Source organism: Vombatus ursinus, unplaced genomic scaffold (assembly GCF_900497805.2).
Source record: "Vombatus ursinus unplaced genomic scaffold, bare-nosed wombat genome assembly UNPS02010731.1, whole genome shotgun sequence".
NCBI classification, from domain to species: Eukaryota; Metazoa; Chordata; class Mammalia; order Diprotodontia; family Vombatidae; genus Vombatus; species Vombatus ursinus.
The window spans coordinates 1-15337 of NW_020950509.1; the positions used below are offsets into that span (position 1 = coordinate 1).

The window sequence follows — 15337 nt, forward strand, 5'->3', positions numbered from 1 at the left end:
CAATCCTCCCCCCGTGGACACACACACACACACACACACACACACACTCACCGAATCGAAGTATAGCAGGACATGGGGTCCCTGGGTCTCGAAGTGACTCACATAACGATCTGAGAGCGAGGTCAACTAGGGAGAAAAAACTGAGGTCAAGGAAACACCACAGAGCTTGCCACTGAAAGGACCAGAGCCACTGAAGGAGAAAAGGGGAACAAGGACAGTACCTAGCACGACTGCCTCACCTAGACATGAATAACTGACTAATTGTAGGAGCTGAAATAGTTGAGTCTGGGCAGAGAGGAGAGAGCCTAAACTCTTGGGTTCCTGAACACAACTGGAAGGTCACAGAAGGTATGGACATAGATCGAGAGCTGAAAGGCTTCTCAGGGACCATCTTAGTTCAATCCTCTCATTTTATAGATGAAGCACAAGGAAATTAAATGAATAGGTCAAGGTCCCATAGGTAAATGTCAGAAATAGGATTTGAACCCAGAACCTATGATTCCAGAGATAACAAGATAATTGTGACCCAACTGGGAGGAAGAAGGATGATCATACCTTTTCTAGATCAGACTGCAGGGCATGGAATCCACTCAGCAAAGTGATATCTACAATAGCCATTCCAGGGAATCTGACCCCATCACTTCGCCTTTGGGGGGAGATACTTTGGGTGACTCCAGCTTCTACTGACCCTCAAGTACTCTCCTCCCCACTATCCAACCCTGACCCCAAGGCTCAACCCCTGCCATAACAACCCCCTTCCATCCAGACTCTGCCTGCCCTCCTGTTTACCATCCTGGGATGTAGCATCTGATCATCCAGTCCCTGGCTTCACTCCCCACCCACCTCCAAGCTCTTACCTCCCTCAGGTACCTGCCCTCACTCCAGCCTACAGGCACTCACCAGATGCACACTTCATAATGCACCCTCTCCTCCTTCTCATCTCCTGCCTTGGGCACTTCCCTCTTCCGGCGGTTCCGACGCCCCTCAAATAGTTGCAGGGGTGTCACAGGGGACGCCAAGGGACTTGGGTCATCTCCAAGTTGGGGTTCCTCCTCATAGTATTCATAGTCATCATTTGATGCCGCTAGCATTGAAACATGGGCATGAGAAGGGATCCAGTGGCCCCCACTTCCCTCAGGGACCCAAACACACAGACCCCCCCTCTTACCCTGCATTCACCTGAATATTGGACAGAGCCTATGACTGTCACTTCCAGCTTGAAGTCCTTACAAGTGGTATTTTTCTCTTCCAGGATGTTGAACTTACGTAGAATCTTGGGGTGGAAGAAGGGATTTGGTTTTGATTTTATTTGGGGTGGAGAGGGGGAAATCCAGATCATTCTGTCCCTATTTTTTATCTTTTTTTGGGGGGGGTGAGGCGATTGGGGTTAAGTGACTTGCTCAAGGTCACACAGCTAGTAAGTGTTAAGTGTCTGAAGCTGGATTTGAACTAGGTCCTCCTGACTCCAAGGCCAGAGCTCTATTCACTGCGCCACCTAGCTGCCCCTATTCCTTATCTTATTTAGATCCACACCTACCAGTTTCTCCCACTCAGCCCACACCATAGGTCTTCTCCATGATACAGCTGGTTAGACTACATGATGTCAGCTCTAAGATGAAGTGTTTGCCCTGGGCTGAGAGGTCTCTGATGTCCTTTCCCTTCCTGAATAAACAGGAATTCCCTCCCTGCCTTCCAGGCAGTCAGTATCAACAGGTATTTACTAAGCACTTAAAATGTGCCAGGCACTGTGCTAAGTGCAGGGAATACAAAGCCAACAGTAAGTCTTAACTCTGACTCTCCTAAACACAGCTCATCTCTCTGGCCCACCTGCCACCTCCTGCCCAGGCCTCTTCTCCCACCTCTTGTGGTACCAGGAGCCTTTCCAATTCTCACCTTTAAGGTCCCTTTGCCATTTCCTCCCACCTTGACGGTGATCTTGCTGCCCAAGGGGAACTTTTGGACAGTAGGAAGAGAAAAACATGTCAAAGGAGAAAAAAAAAGCTGTCTGCCCACTCCCCAACTCATTCCCTCTTCTGTGGCAGAGAAATTAGCTAAGAGACAGGGAGATGATAGGAGGAAAGGAAAACAGGGACGTCTAGAAAATGGGGGAGAGGGAGAAGAGAATAGGAGCTATATAAGTGCCCCTCTCCCCACCCACACTCCCTAGCAGCAGCTAAACCCTCTCAGATCTGAGGCTGAACAAGTGGGGAGGAGACAGGATGTCGGCAGCTAAGGCTGGGTGGGGCACAGGTAGGAGGCAGTAACTCTAGGCTCACTTCTGAGGGCTACAAAGCACCCCCACCCCAGTCCCCAACAGCCTCAGCTACCAATCCAAGGGCTTGTCACCTGCAGATTGTCCTCTAGCCCCGTTTGACGGTTGTTTAACTGGATGACGTGGTCCTTAGTTCCTTGGCGACCCTGAGTACTCAGGGTCACATTGAGCGTGGTCTCTGCGGTCGTATGACTGGCAATCCAGTACTCCGCCAGGGCATCCAGGGCAACTACTGTGTCCTGGAAAACTTCACATTATTCTCCAGCCTAGAACTTAGGGAGATCTCCTTCCACCCTGCCTCCCTCCCCTACCTTACCTGGGTACTTCGGAATCCCCCTTGGAAGCTCGCCTGGTGGGTTAGCCAGTCTGCAGCCTGATCAGCCAACTCAGCCTTCCCCTCTCGCAACAGGAGATGGAGCAATACATAAGCAGTTGTTTCCACCCACAGGGCTGGGGCCAGTGGAGTGGGAATCGAGGGGCTGCCGCCAGCACTGGGAGTTGGTGAGACAGCATTATTTTGAGACCCATCAACTGGACCCCAGTATAGTTCATCTGTGAGGTGCAGGCAAGATAAAAGCAGAGAGGCAGAAAAGAGAGATAGAGACAGAAATAGTCACAGGGTCAGAAATACAGTCACAATGCTTATGCCTACTTATCTTCAAATTCTCCTCAGTTTTTTGGCTATTATTATTTTATCCCAAGAGTGGCCTGCTATTCTCCTAAATTTCTTCTGAGGCCCAAAGTCTGGTCCCTTCCTTTGTTATTTCTGAAGTTTGGTCCTCAGGAATTCTTTCATCCTGCCCTACAAGTTGTTGACTCCTCCCCAGCCCGGACTGTTCCTGCCACAGACCTTTAAATCTTTTCACACTGGACTCAGTTTTCTAGGCAGCTAGGTGGTACAATGGATAGAGCACTGGGCCTGGAGTCAGGAAGATCTGAGTTCAAGTTTAGCCTCACACACTTACTAGTACAACCCTGAGCAAGCCACTTAACCTCTATCTGCTTCAGTTTCCTCATCTGTAAGATGGGAATACTAGGACCCATCTCAAAGGGTTGTTGTGAGGACCAAATGAGATGATATTTATAAAGCACTTAGCACTGTGCCTGGCACACAGTAGGTGCTTATTTCCTTCCAACACAAGAGTCCAGACTCATCTATTAGCTCCCAGGGTCATGACTGGGTCCTTGGGCACTTACCTCCTTCTCCTTGGGCCATGGCCATAATATTGTTATGGGCAAGATTCTGGTCATCTTTGGGGGCCTTAGTCAGGGTCAGGGCATAGGCTGTGATGGCAGCTGCATGAGATCCCAGGAGCCCAGCAGTTACCTTTCCCACCAGGAATGAGTCTGCACGTGAGATGGAGGCTTTCTAGGGGGGAAAAGGGCTCTTTGAATTTCTGGCTCCCTGAGGGATATAGGATTTTCAGGGAAGAGTTTGGGAGCAGGGAAGATGAATGTTGCATCTACCACTTTCTGCAGCTGCTCCTTGATTCTCTCCTTGTTGGGATCATCCTCAGAAGTCTGGAAGGCAGTCAAGCTATGCTGGAGGGCCACAACCACAAAGGCGGTTAGGGCCACAGACTCATCTGGTCCCACCAGGCCACCCTGGAAGAATAGAACAAAGGTATAAGATAGAGAGAGGGAGAGAAAGAGAGAGAGAGAAAGAGAGAGAGAGAGAGAGAGAAATAAGATATCACCACTGGGGGCAGGGGAAGAGCCTTCCATGACCTTGCCCTCCAGCAGACTTGACACTTCTTAGCTCTCTCCCACCCTCACCCAGGGACCAAGCCCCCTCCTCCCCTTTTCTCCACCTCACCCCTGACCCCAGCACCTGCATATCCCTGTGGATAACTGGACAGGGGTCTTGAAAAGAGCCATCGCCAAGCTGCTTTGTCAGAAGCCACTGGACTGTCTCCCTTAGCCCTTCCACAGAGCCACCCACCTGCTCCTGGGCTATGCTGAGCACTTTTAGGACAAAGGCTGTGAGCCTGAGAGAAGGAGAGGTAGGAGTCAGTGCAGCCCCCCAGCTTTTGGTTCTCATACTACCATTCCCAGTCCCCCCTCACTGGGAAACCCTGTTGTCCTGCCCAAATCTCTTCCCACCCTCTCATCATTGCTCTTTCCCTAGGGGTCCATCTCACCAAGTGCTGCTATCCCGGTGCAACCAAGCCCCATAGGAGCCATCTGTTTTCCTGAACTGCAGGATACGGGCATAGCCTTGGGGGACAGAAAAGAGCTGCTGGTTTCCATTCCACATCCTGTCTCTTTCCACCCTCCAACCCCCCAACAATGTTTTTTGGTTCTCTACTTTTCTCCAACTGTCCCAGGTTCTTCCCACTTTCTCTTCTTATCTTGTGCTTTCTCAAATCCCCTGACCCTCACCTTCACCCATGTCTTTTCCATCCCCCTATTTTTACTTCACACCTTTCTGGATGAGATCTGCTGCATGGTCCTTCATCTCAGGAGGCAGCTTCCCCCATTGCTCTGTCTTGTCCAGATATCGGGAAGCAGCAAGTGTGGGGGACAGGTAGACCATGGTTTGCTCTGCACAACCCCGGGGCACCCTCAGCAAAGACCCCAGCCCTCCTGGTGAGAGGGCCCCCCCAGAGCCCAGGGTTTCCATGGGCTCAGAGGCTACACAGGACAAAAGAGAAAAGAATCCATGACTGAAGTCTTCAAGATGAAAGACTGGAAGTGCAGAAGGGTCATGAGATTACTGTGGGATTCAGAGGCCATAGGATAGGAAAAGGGGAGCATCAATAGGGGTCAGAGTAAGGCAATTGGGGGAATAAGATGGATTAGAAGTTACTGGAGGAAAATTAGGGGTCAGGCAACCTGGGGATCTGGAGTCAGCAGAACTGACTACCTGTAACACGAACAATGCTACTGAAGTCTCCATCGGGGATGGCATTGGATGGATTCTCCCCAGGAATATCGAAGCTCCGGCCACGGAAGTCTAAAGAAAAGTAGGAAGTCAAGGATCCAGGAAAGGGCATATCATACTCCCCCATCCCTGGAGATTCTTAAATACTCTCCCTCAAATCTTACTCCTCAAATACTCTGAGGTGAGACAGACATTAGTAGGGACCAAGAAATGAGGCATGAACCCTAGGGAGTAAGAGTCTGGGGGATCACTCACCTAGGGGGTTCAGCTTGTAGGTATACTCCTTTATCTGGACTGCTCCTTCTCTCTGTCAGGTTAAGGGAAAGCAAAAGTGATCACTCAAAAGCCAAGGAGACAAGGCCTGAGCCATCTCTGTCTCAGACTACTCTCAACCCTTGTTTCTAGGGTTTGGGCTGCAGAGACTTTTGTGGGGTGGGGTGGCATGCAGCAAAGAGGGAGAGGAGCTGCTGGCCTAGGATTTAGGAGTAGGCAGGAGGGCCAGGCAGAAGATTTTCAGGACTGGTCCCATGAGAAAGGGAACTGGGGTCTCACTTTTGGGGACTTAGGAATGTGTTTGAGGAAGGAATTTGTTAGGTAGGTAAGGTTGGAGGATGGGTCCAGGGTCTCATCTCTCACCTCGATGTGCAGGACCTTGGACACAGCATCTCCAAAAGGGCCCTGGGCCAGGACCTTCAGAGACACATCAGCAGCAGCCGTGGGCACCACGGGAAAGGAGACAGGCCGTGCTGAGGTAGCAGGCACCTCCAGCTTTAGCACTCTGCCACCACCACCGGCAAGGCAGAGCCCTTCTACAGGGGACACCTGGACATTCACCTGGGAGGTGAGGGGGAGGTAGAGACAGGAGGGAGGAATGAAGAGAATCACGGGGATCAAGTAGCCCTCTCCTCTCAGTTCCCCACTTGCTTCTCCCACTCCCCATGTAATCTCACAGACAAGTTCTTATTCCAATAGTTATAGATGACAGGTCGAAGCTCTATCTGCTCAAATCTTCGGACAGAGCGGGGAAGGCGAAGATGTAAGTGGAATTCTTGGAAAACTCTAACCTGGACAGGCTGAGCCACACAAAGACCTGGTGGAGGGATAGAGTCATAGAGATCAGTGAGAGCAGAGGAATGGGGAGGCATGATACACTCATGGGGCATTTAGGGGAGTAGAAAACTAAGAAGGGGGGGCAGGTAGGTGGCACAGTGGATAGAGCACTGGCCCTGGAGTCAGGAGGACCTAAGTTCAAATTTGGTCTCAGACACATAACACTTACTAGCTATGTGACTCTAAGCAAGTCACTTAACCCCAATTGCCTCACCAAAAAAAAAAAAAAAAAACTAAGAAGGAAAGAGAAAACGAATAGTTTTGAGGTAGGGTACAGCACAGGAGAGGCTGGGAAAAGCACAGAAAGGGACATAAGCCATCCCACCACAACTAACTGAGGTGCCCAGGAGGCCCCTGAGGCCTTGACTCTGCTCACTCTCCAGGGTAGCCTCAGGGCTTCAAGACCAATGAGCAGAATTTCCCCTCCCTTCCTGGAAGCTACTCCTTGGGAAACCACAAGCTAACTAGGATACCCTAAGGGACAGGAGACTCCCTGTTAAGATGACATTAAGAGGGGAGAGGGCAAAGAGGAAAGGCCATGCAGTGGTATTGTTGTCACCTTTTGTCTGGGAAAGGCTCACAGCGTGGATCTCCCACGTGGTCAGGGAATCAGGGACAAGCTCAGACACCCTGTGTTGGAGGAGCAAAAAGAACGTCTATCAAACCTGGGAGCTGGATGCTGGGGTCCCCAAGGAGTGTGGCAGTTTTGGGGGTGGCATCTGGAATGTCTCCTTGGCCTCCTTACTTTTTAACTTTGTCTACTGTGCACAGGGTCCAGAGCCAGTTCTCAGGGAAATAGCTCCGGACGAGGATATCATCTTCAACAAGCAGTTCCTCTTCCTCTTCCCACATGTCCTGGGCTGAGATGAGTGAGAAGGATCAGGGCCCTGGGCACCACCAGCATTCCCACCTACCCTTGACCTTAGAGACCCAGGTCATAACCATTGCTCATCACTGTTACCTCTGGCAAGTCCCATGCTGCCCCTGATGCGTGTCTTTTTACGAAGCTCCTCAGCAAACTGGCAGCAGGACAGGAAGGCCTCGTGGCAGGTGGGTTCTGATACTCTAGCCACTCGCTCTTTGCAGGACCGGCGCATCGGCAACGGTGTCATCCCATCCTTGCAGCAGCGCTTGGCTTGGCCAACGTATTGACTCACTGTGGGCAGTGGAAGAGGGTCACTAGGAATGGCCCCCCACCACCAGATACAGCTGAGGTTCTGGCACTAGTCTCATCACTCACTCTTCTGAAGAATCGCCTTCTGGAAATCCACATCTCTTCTTTTCCGGCTTTTCTTCTCCTTGGGGCATCTCAGACCTACAGTAGCAGATGATGAAAGGATGGAGGCCTAGTCACACAAATCTCATGTCCTGTCCTTCCTTTCTTCGTAGAAAACTGTTTCCATCCTTTCCCTACCTGCCCCTCCCCTTTCTCCTTCCCATTCTTTCTCCTTGCCCCGAGAGTATCAAACCTTGAATAGGGCCTTAAAGATAATCCATCCCTAGTTTAGTTTTACAGATAAGGAAAGTGAAGCACAGGGAAAGGAAAGCCACAGTCACACAGCTAGTTAACGGCGGGTCTCCTAACTCCCAGACCACTGCTATTTCACACTATCTCACCTTCCTATTCCTAACCCTTCCATTCTCCCTCCCTATTCTCTCTCCATCCTCTCACTTTAACTCCCCCCACCTCCAAACTCTGTTCTTACTGCTCCTGGACTGGGTCCATTTGTGTCCATCGGAAAACATCAAACCAGCCGACTCAAAAACCTGGAGAGCACTGATCCCGCCCCCAGGGCCACAGCCCAGGTCATAGCTGTTCATGGCAGTGAAGACCTGAAGTGAAGAAATGCAAGAGCTGCTTTGGGAGATGGGCACTGAAGAGTAGACAATAGGGAAAAGAGTGAACAGACTGAGGGAAAGGGAGAAGTAGAGGATTTGGTGAGAGGGGGGATAGGGGGAGCAGAAAGAGGAGGATTGCTGTGAGAGAAAGGGCATTGAGTATGGGGGGATAGGGCTACGGGAAAGGGTGAAGTCTGCAAGGGAATTGAAATAGGACTCCTGAAAGGAGAGAAGTTTGGGGAAGCTGGAGGGAGGGACAGAGTGGCCAAGGAGTTGGGGGAAAATAGCAAAAGGAAGAGGAAGTGGAGCCTCTGGGGACCTTATTCATATGGAGAGGGCTGTGCCTCTGGCCACCTGCTGCATACACCGCAGTATCCACAGCCCCCAGGGCTACAGTGGCCAAGGAATCTGTGTATAAATTTAACCTCAGCTGGTTCCCAGGTCGAAGTTCTGCCCCATCCACTTTCAGTTCCAGCTAGGGATAGAAAAGAAAAAAAAAAAAAAAAGCAGGGCAACATTATTGGGAGGAAGAAGTTACTTCCTATTTTTCACATCTTCGGAGTTTTCTTTGAACTTGAGTCCACTCCTCTTCCCTCCCTCCCTCTCTCCACCTCTGTCTCATCACATCTTTTCTCCTTCATCTTTCCTCCCCTCCCCCGGTTACCTTCCCCTCACAATCCCCCGCCTGGACATCCACTTTCAAAGAGTTGGCGACTGGCAGACCATTGTGGTAATAGAAGGCGACGAGGCGGAAAGAAGGCACGAGCTGGGCGGTCACAGGTACCGAGATGGAGGTCACAGACCCCTTTGCCACTCGATGCATGGATATGATCTCCCCACGCGACAGGACCTGGGGGTGCCATAGTGGTTGGCAAGACAGAAGGATCTGAAAGGAGCTTCCTCTTTAACCTCCTGTTTTCCTCACTCTGTCTCCACCTCCAGGGAAGGACTGTCCACCTCTGCCCTGATCTTTGCTCCAACAATACTGCGTTTACTGGCCTATCCTCACCATGTAGTAGTAATGGGAGAAAGTAGCTCCATCAACTCCCACAGCACGGAGGTTTAGAGTGAATGTCTGTCCCACATGGGGAGGCCTGGAATCCAGTCGCTCCATGGACAAGAGCCCAGAGCCTCCAGAAGGTGGAGAATGGGCAGTAAGGGTGGCCTCTGCTGGGAAGGGGGATCCTGCAGATACCTAGGAGGAGGCAATAAAGGGAAAGGTCAGAAGGACTTAGCAATCTGGTCTTTCAACTCCCAGATCTCTGCCTTGTTCCTGAGTGACACAAGCACCCAGCTCTTGGCTCCCCCTTCTCCTGTCCCCACTTTTTTCCTAGGGTGTCTGGTTCCCATCTCACCGTAAACTGCAACTCTTGGGTGGCTTGGGGGACATTGATGAGGGTGCTGAGCTGACCCTTCTCATTTGTGTTGAAGTTAAGAACCTGGATATTAGAACCAACTCCTGAGGTGATAAATTTGGTGGAAATTTTGATGGGGATCCCAGGGGCTGAAGAGCCAGAGACATCCTGAACCAAGGCCTGAGGATGAGTAAAAGAGAAGTCAGAGAAGAAGAAATAGAGAAAAAACGCTGTGCCATTCCCTTTATCTGTACTGCCTCTCCCAATCTCTCTTGTACTCTCCCTCCCTATCCTCTTTTTTAACAGCCCCAGGAATGACCTGTAGCAGGAAAGGCGTTCCTGGTACAAAATACCGCTGGGTGCTGCTGAGGTCCACCAAAAATGGAGATGAGACAAAGCGTAAGGAGGTAAGTTCAGCTTCCTCTAGCTCTCCCCCTGGGTCCATGGAAATAGATAGATATAAGAAGTCGGGGACAAAAAAGCAGAGACAAAGCAATAGGGGAAAGCGATGGAGACAGAAAGACATAGGGATCATTGTCTCCTCAGGCTTCCCTCTCTAGAAGGAAGTCTGTGACCTCCATCTCGGTACCTGTGTAGGTGCTCAGAGGGGAAGGTTGGGGGGAGGAAAGGAGACTATGGGTGGATGTCCAAAGCAGTGATCAGAGTGGAGAGGTAAAGAGTCAGAGGTCTAGGGTCACCCACCAGGGGATTCAATGACAGCAGCTGCTACATAGAAGCGAAGCCCCTGAAGATTGTCCATCCCAGGGATGTTCAATGACTTCTGGATCTCTGTTCCTGAGACGGTAATGCCACAGCGGCCATCTGACAACTGAGGAGGAGAGAACAAAAGATAGAACATACAACTGTGGTGAAAATCCCACCTATTACTCCATCACCCTCCCTTCCATGACCTCTAAGCCCTACCTTGGACTGTTTTTCCAGCCCTCGAAGGAATTTCTTCTCACCACTCTCATCCAAGACTCCAAATCGAATATAAGCTACTCCCTGCACTGACTTCCCATATACATACCTAGAGACAAGGGATATTTGGAAGGAACCCCGGCAGAAGAGGCCACAGTGGGGGTAGGGGGAAATAGGGCAAAAGGAAGAGTCCTAAGGAAGGGTGAAGAGGATATGAGGAGAGATACAAAGGTTATTGGGAACAGTACGCAGAGATAGAAATAAGGGAAAGGATTACTTGGCCTGGACATTCAATCGGATATTCACATCAACACCAGGAGCTACCAGCACATAGGGCTCTTCAGGTATGATCTTCACCTCAAAGTTGGGGAGAACTAAGTGAGAGTAGAGGAGAAGAGATGTCAAACAGTAATGAAAACATCCCTTCTCTTTGGGATCCAGTATCCAACCCCAACCTTTTCTCTCCTTAGGACACTATCTCCCTAGTCTCCAGCTCTTACCGTATTTCTTCACCTCAAACTCAGTACTGCTGTTGGAATCTAAGCTGTCAGAAAATCGAGCTGAGATCCTCCATGTTCCAGGCCTGAGAAGAAATATAGAGGTGGCTCAGCCTAAGCGGGTAGAGAAGAGCGTAGTGGAAAAAGAGTGTTGTTCTTATATACGATGGGGGAATTTGGGAAACAATCTGGGAGGCTGTAAAGGTAAGAGTGGACTATGCAGCAGGCAGAATCCCTGGGGTCTGGAGTGAGGTGACTGGGAAAAGGGGTAGAAAGTGAGAAGGTATTTAAGGGAGATACACAAGGGTATTCCAGAGTGGGATGGATTCAAGAAAGAGCTCACTCTGAGATGTCAGGGATCACAAAATCATCTTGGAAAATGGATCTTTTAGAAAACACCTCATTCTTCCGTACTTGAAGGCCATGAGAGTTCTAGGAGAAGAGGGACTCAGTGAACAAACCTAGAGGCAGAAGGTTAGGAATCAGGGGTCACAGCTGGTGAGGCCAGGGACTCACCTGAACAGTAATAGTCAGGGTATCCGTGGATGGTCTCATGTTCTGATCCAGAGCAAAGACTCGGAATCGGACTAGAGGAAATGATAGAGAGGTGTCAGTGGGCCAAAGGAGGAGATTTCATAAGCTCTATTTTTTTCTTTCCTCTTTCTCATCCTTTCCCTTTACAAAAAAAGTACATGGTATGCCTATGCAACAAATTTGTGTTGTTGGATAAGAAGGAATTGAAGCTATGGACTCCTCACCACGTTGGCCAGGGTTGTAAATGGGCTGGTCCGTCTGTAGAAAAAGGTGACCCCGACGTGAAGAAAATAACAGATTAACACCCTGAGTGTCTGTTTGTCGAGACAGAGTTGATTTCAGCCATGATGTTTTGGCCAGAAGTTGCACATGACGGGAAAAATGAAGCTTACTGAGACCACAGCGCTGTACATGGACCAGTGGGACCTGAGGGCAGATGGGGATAGTGTCAGAGGCAGAGAGTGAAGAGCCAGAGAGAGAAAGAGATATGGAAAGATCAAGTAAGAATGAGATGCACAAAGACCAGGGGAGGGACCAAGACCAGAAAAACAGATGTAGGTTCAGAATCAGAGGCAAGGAGGTAAATGACATGTAAACAAAAACAGAGTGGAGACAGCAACTAGATGGCAGGCACAAAAAGACAGTAGGAACAACTAGGGGTAGGCTGATGGGGGTAGGGAGTTGGAGGTACAATTACCGGGAGGCTAAGTAGCTGATAGTCATGGTCAGAGTCCAGGGTAAAGGGCACATCCTCAGAGCAATGCACTGAGGGCCCTGATGGATTTCTCAGGAAGATAACACCCTTGACTTTCTGCCCCTTCGAAGCTCCCTGGAGTTGCAGTCCCACCGAAAGTGGTACACCCAAGCGAACCACAGAGGGTGAAAAGATCAGCAGCCTAAGGGAAAGTGGGGGTTAGGACTTACAGGTATAGAGCTCCCTTCTTCCCTCACCCAAGCCACTGACCCATCCCCCTAGCCTTCAACCAAGACCCCACTTCCCAAGACATGCAGGTGTTTCTGTTCCATAGCTGTTAGGTCTCCCATCCCCAGTCTCCATAACCCTCAGGGACACAGATAGTTTTTCCCAAGACCTGGCTTCCTGTACAGTCAAAGTGAAGAGGCTTGAAACCCAAAGCAGCATCCATAAGAGCTTCATGGTTGAGAGGACTGCAGGGATGGTCAATCCCAGCTGTCCATTTACTCCCTTCTGGCTATCCTGGGGTCTAGGAGAGGTAACTTTGGACTTTGCTCCACCCCTGCTCTGGTTTAGCTGGGAAAACACGTGACAATCAAGAAATGCAACTGGCCCAAAGCCCAGTACTGAAAGTACTGGAAACCTAGGCCCCTGTGAGGAAATCTTGGATCCCTTTAACATAGGTCTTTCTGAAACAGGATGGTCTCTCTTAAGTGTGGTTGTCTCCCCAATCCTGATATTTATACAGGTGAAGTAAGGGTATGCAGAGAGTCTCCTCTCCACAACCTTCATTCCCATATAACCCTAGTGACACTTGGACGTTATTTTGTATAAGACTGACCACAGATTCTAAGGCTTGAGTAGGTTTTCACTGAAATCACAGTAATACCCATACTGTTACTGGAGACCCTTTTCGTTGTTTACCTTTGTCCCATATGAATTCTGTTATGGAGGGAGACATCCAGACCTAGAGTTATCCTTACCCATCCCTACAACTGAGCGCCAAAGAGACATGTTGCATTTAAATGAGGCCTTAAAGAAAACATCACAGAAAGATATTGTTTATTTCGCAATTTCAACCAAAAAAAAAAAAAGGACAGAGAACCCCAGAACAAAATGACATTATGCCTAGTGAAAGGCGATAATAAGCAAAACATTGACATAGTTTCCGATCTTTGTCCTTGGCAAAGGAAGGGCAGTCACGGTCCAAACCCCAAACCTGTACACAGCAGTGATCACATCTGTCCCATCCACCTAGAAAACCAAACAGTAGTCTCAACTTCAGACACTTCAAGGGGTAACCCCTCCGTAGATGCCACTTTCATTTGTGTTAAGTCAAGACGTCTTGTGGGCTGCAAGTTATATCTACACTTTACTTCATTCCCCAGTCCAACAGATGAATTGGGAAAAGAGAACTCGAATCTTCATGTCTCAGGCAGGCGAAGGAGAGTCCCAGATGCGGTGGGGACACTGTAGGGGGAAGGGGAAAGAAAATAAGCATTTATATAGTGTCTACTATGTAAACAGCACTATACTAAGCACTTTACAAATATTATCTCATTTCATCCTTAAAACATCCTGTAATATGCATGCTATTATTATCCCATTTTACAGTTGAGGAAACCGAAGAACATAGAGGTTAAATGACTTGCCCATGGTCAAACAGCTAGTAAGTGTCCAAAACAGGATTTGAACTTAGGTCTTCCTGAATCCAGAGCTCACAGCTCTATCCATTATGCCACCTAGCTGGGGGTGGGAGGGGTGAGGGGAAAGGTAGACAGGAAAAACTAGGGTCTAGATATAAGGGTCTCCATGTTTATAGAAAACTGGGATAGTCAATCAAAGAGCAATGCCTACAGATCATCATGATGAGGAAAAGCTCTAGTCTTAGATGATTTAGTTGAAACACTTGACAATAGGGAAGAAAAGGAACAGGTAAAGCTATATACTTACATGTCAAGCAGCTGCCCTCCAATTAAATCATGTACATGATAGGGAAGGCCAAGCCTCACAGACAGAGGAGCTCGTCTGCCTAAGAGCTCAGAAAGGGACAGCTCCCGATACTTGGACTTTCGAACCATCCCAAGTACTGCCTGTCGCCCTAGAAGGAAGAGATCAGAGCAGATGAGACAAGACAATGGATGTGATCACTGGGCCTTAGTCCTGGGGGATGGTCCCTCTCCTAAGTATCCTTGGTTGGGGCAGGAGTAGGGAGGGATAACTCTGATTTATGCTTTTGGAATAATTAGAGAACGGAATGAGAAATCAGAACCTTTAACAAAATATTTTACAAATCTCCCAGCTCCTGGCACTGACAGCCACCAGCTCCCAGCATCTCGAACTGTGAGGACTCCAGCATTTACCAGCTGCCTAGGGTGGAAGAGAAGGGAAGGGACAATGTGACCTCTAGGAATCATCCTCCACTGCCCCTTAATTCCTACCTGAAGGAAGGAGAGAATGGCAGCTGCCTGGGTCCCTTTGCAGGGGGAGAAATAAAAAAAAACCATCAGTTTCATGGGGTGATATGAACAGCACACCTTTTCATTGACTATTTAACTCCTCTTTCAAGAAGAACAAAAGCTGATCTCCTCCATTATGTTGTAAGGAAAAAAGGAAAACCAACCTTGTACTGTTCCAGCATCAGTATGGTAATATAAGGGTAGGGATAAGAGTGGGTCACTGTTACAAAAACTTGATGTTTCTTTGGGGTTTTTTTAAGTGATGAAATTCAACTTGTAGAAATCCTATACTCTCATGAGACATATACATCTCTCAACCCTCCCAGATAGTCCAGATGATTCCATTAGCAAGGATGGGGGAGAAAGCATCACTGCCAGGCAAAAAATGTTGTTGAGACAGAGTTAAAAAGAGTAAGGGAAAGATTAGACTAGGACCATAGATGTAGTTGACAGTTGTCTAGGTTTATGTTGCCCCAAGTCTCACGTGATCTCACAGTCCCTAAAGCCAAAGGTTTGGATCATCTGATCCTGCTGAAAGCTGAGGTCTCCACAGGCTGGAAGCACCACGGCCAGAAACCTCTGCACTGTCCCTTCAAATGGCCGACCCATGCAAGATTCCAGGGCCTGAAGGAGAACAAGAGGAAAAGGGCAACCAAACTCCAATTTGGCCTTCCACTGATACCCCTACATTTCTTTTCATAGTGTCTTCTCCCCCCACTACATACACACACACACACACACACACACACACACACACACACACACACACACA

The 15337-nt window shown here is 49.1% G+C and overlaps 2 protein-coding genes across 2 annotated transcripts; both read right to left on the reverse strand.

Moving 5' to 3' along the window:
- Positions 1 to 9: 9 nt before the first annotated feature.
- LOC114037906 (complement C4-A-like) lies at positions 10 to 12652 on the reverse strand (the record flags this gene model as incomplete). The annotated part of the gene is made up of 35 exons (XM_027854910.1): positions 12504 to 12652; positions 12110 to 12308; positions 11637 to 11838; positions 11395 to 11465; positions 11222 to 11310; positions 10882 to 10964; positions 10659 to 10755; positions 10385 to 10490; positions 10163 to 10289; positions 9780 to 9895; positions 9461 to 9640; positions 9115 to 9300; positions 8770 to 8955; positions 8425 to 8580; positions 7973 to 8099; positions 7507 to 7581; positions 7228 to 7422; positions 7012 to 7126; positions 6826 to 6896; positions 6107 to 6246; positions 5793 to 5990; positions 5412 to 5463; positions 5139 to 5228; positions 4697 to 4906; positions 4414 to 4489; positions 4104 to 4260; positions 3740 to 3877; positions 3470 to 3641; positions 2589 to 2824; positions 2347 to 2511; positions 1894 to 1953; positions 1180 to 1273; positions 901 to 1084; positions 556 to 646; positions 10 to 126 (listed from the first exon to the last, which is right to left on the reverse strand). Coding segments are annotated over exons 1-35 (4626 nt in total), but the record flags the coding sequence as incomplete, so codon positions are not given.
- Positions 12653 to 13190: 538 nt separating this feature from the next.
- On the reverse strand, positions 13191 to 15240 carry LOC114037905 (serine/threonine-protein kinase 19-like; the record flags this gene model as incomplete). Its single annotated transcript, XM_027854908.1, has 4 exons — positions 13191 to 13576; positions 14060 to 14207; positions 14379 to 14476; positions 15050 to 15240. Coding segments are annotated over 4 exons (483 nt in total), but the record flags the coding sequence as incomplete, so codon positions are not given.
- Between the last annotated feature and the right edge of the window lie 97 nt (positions 15241 to 15337).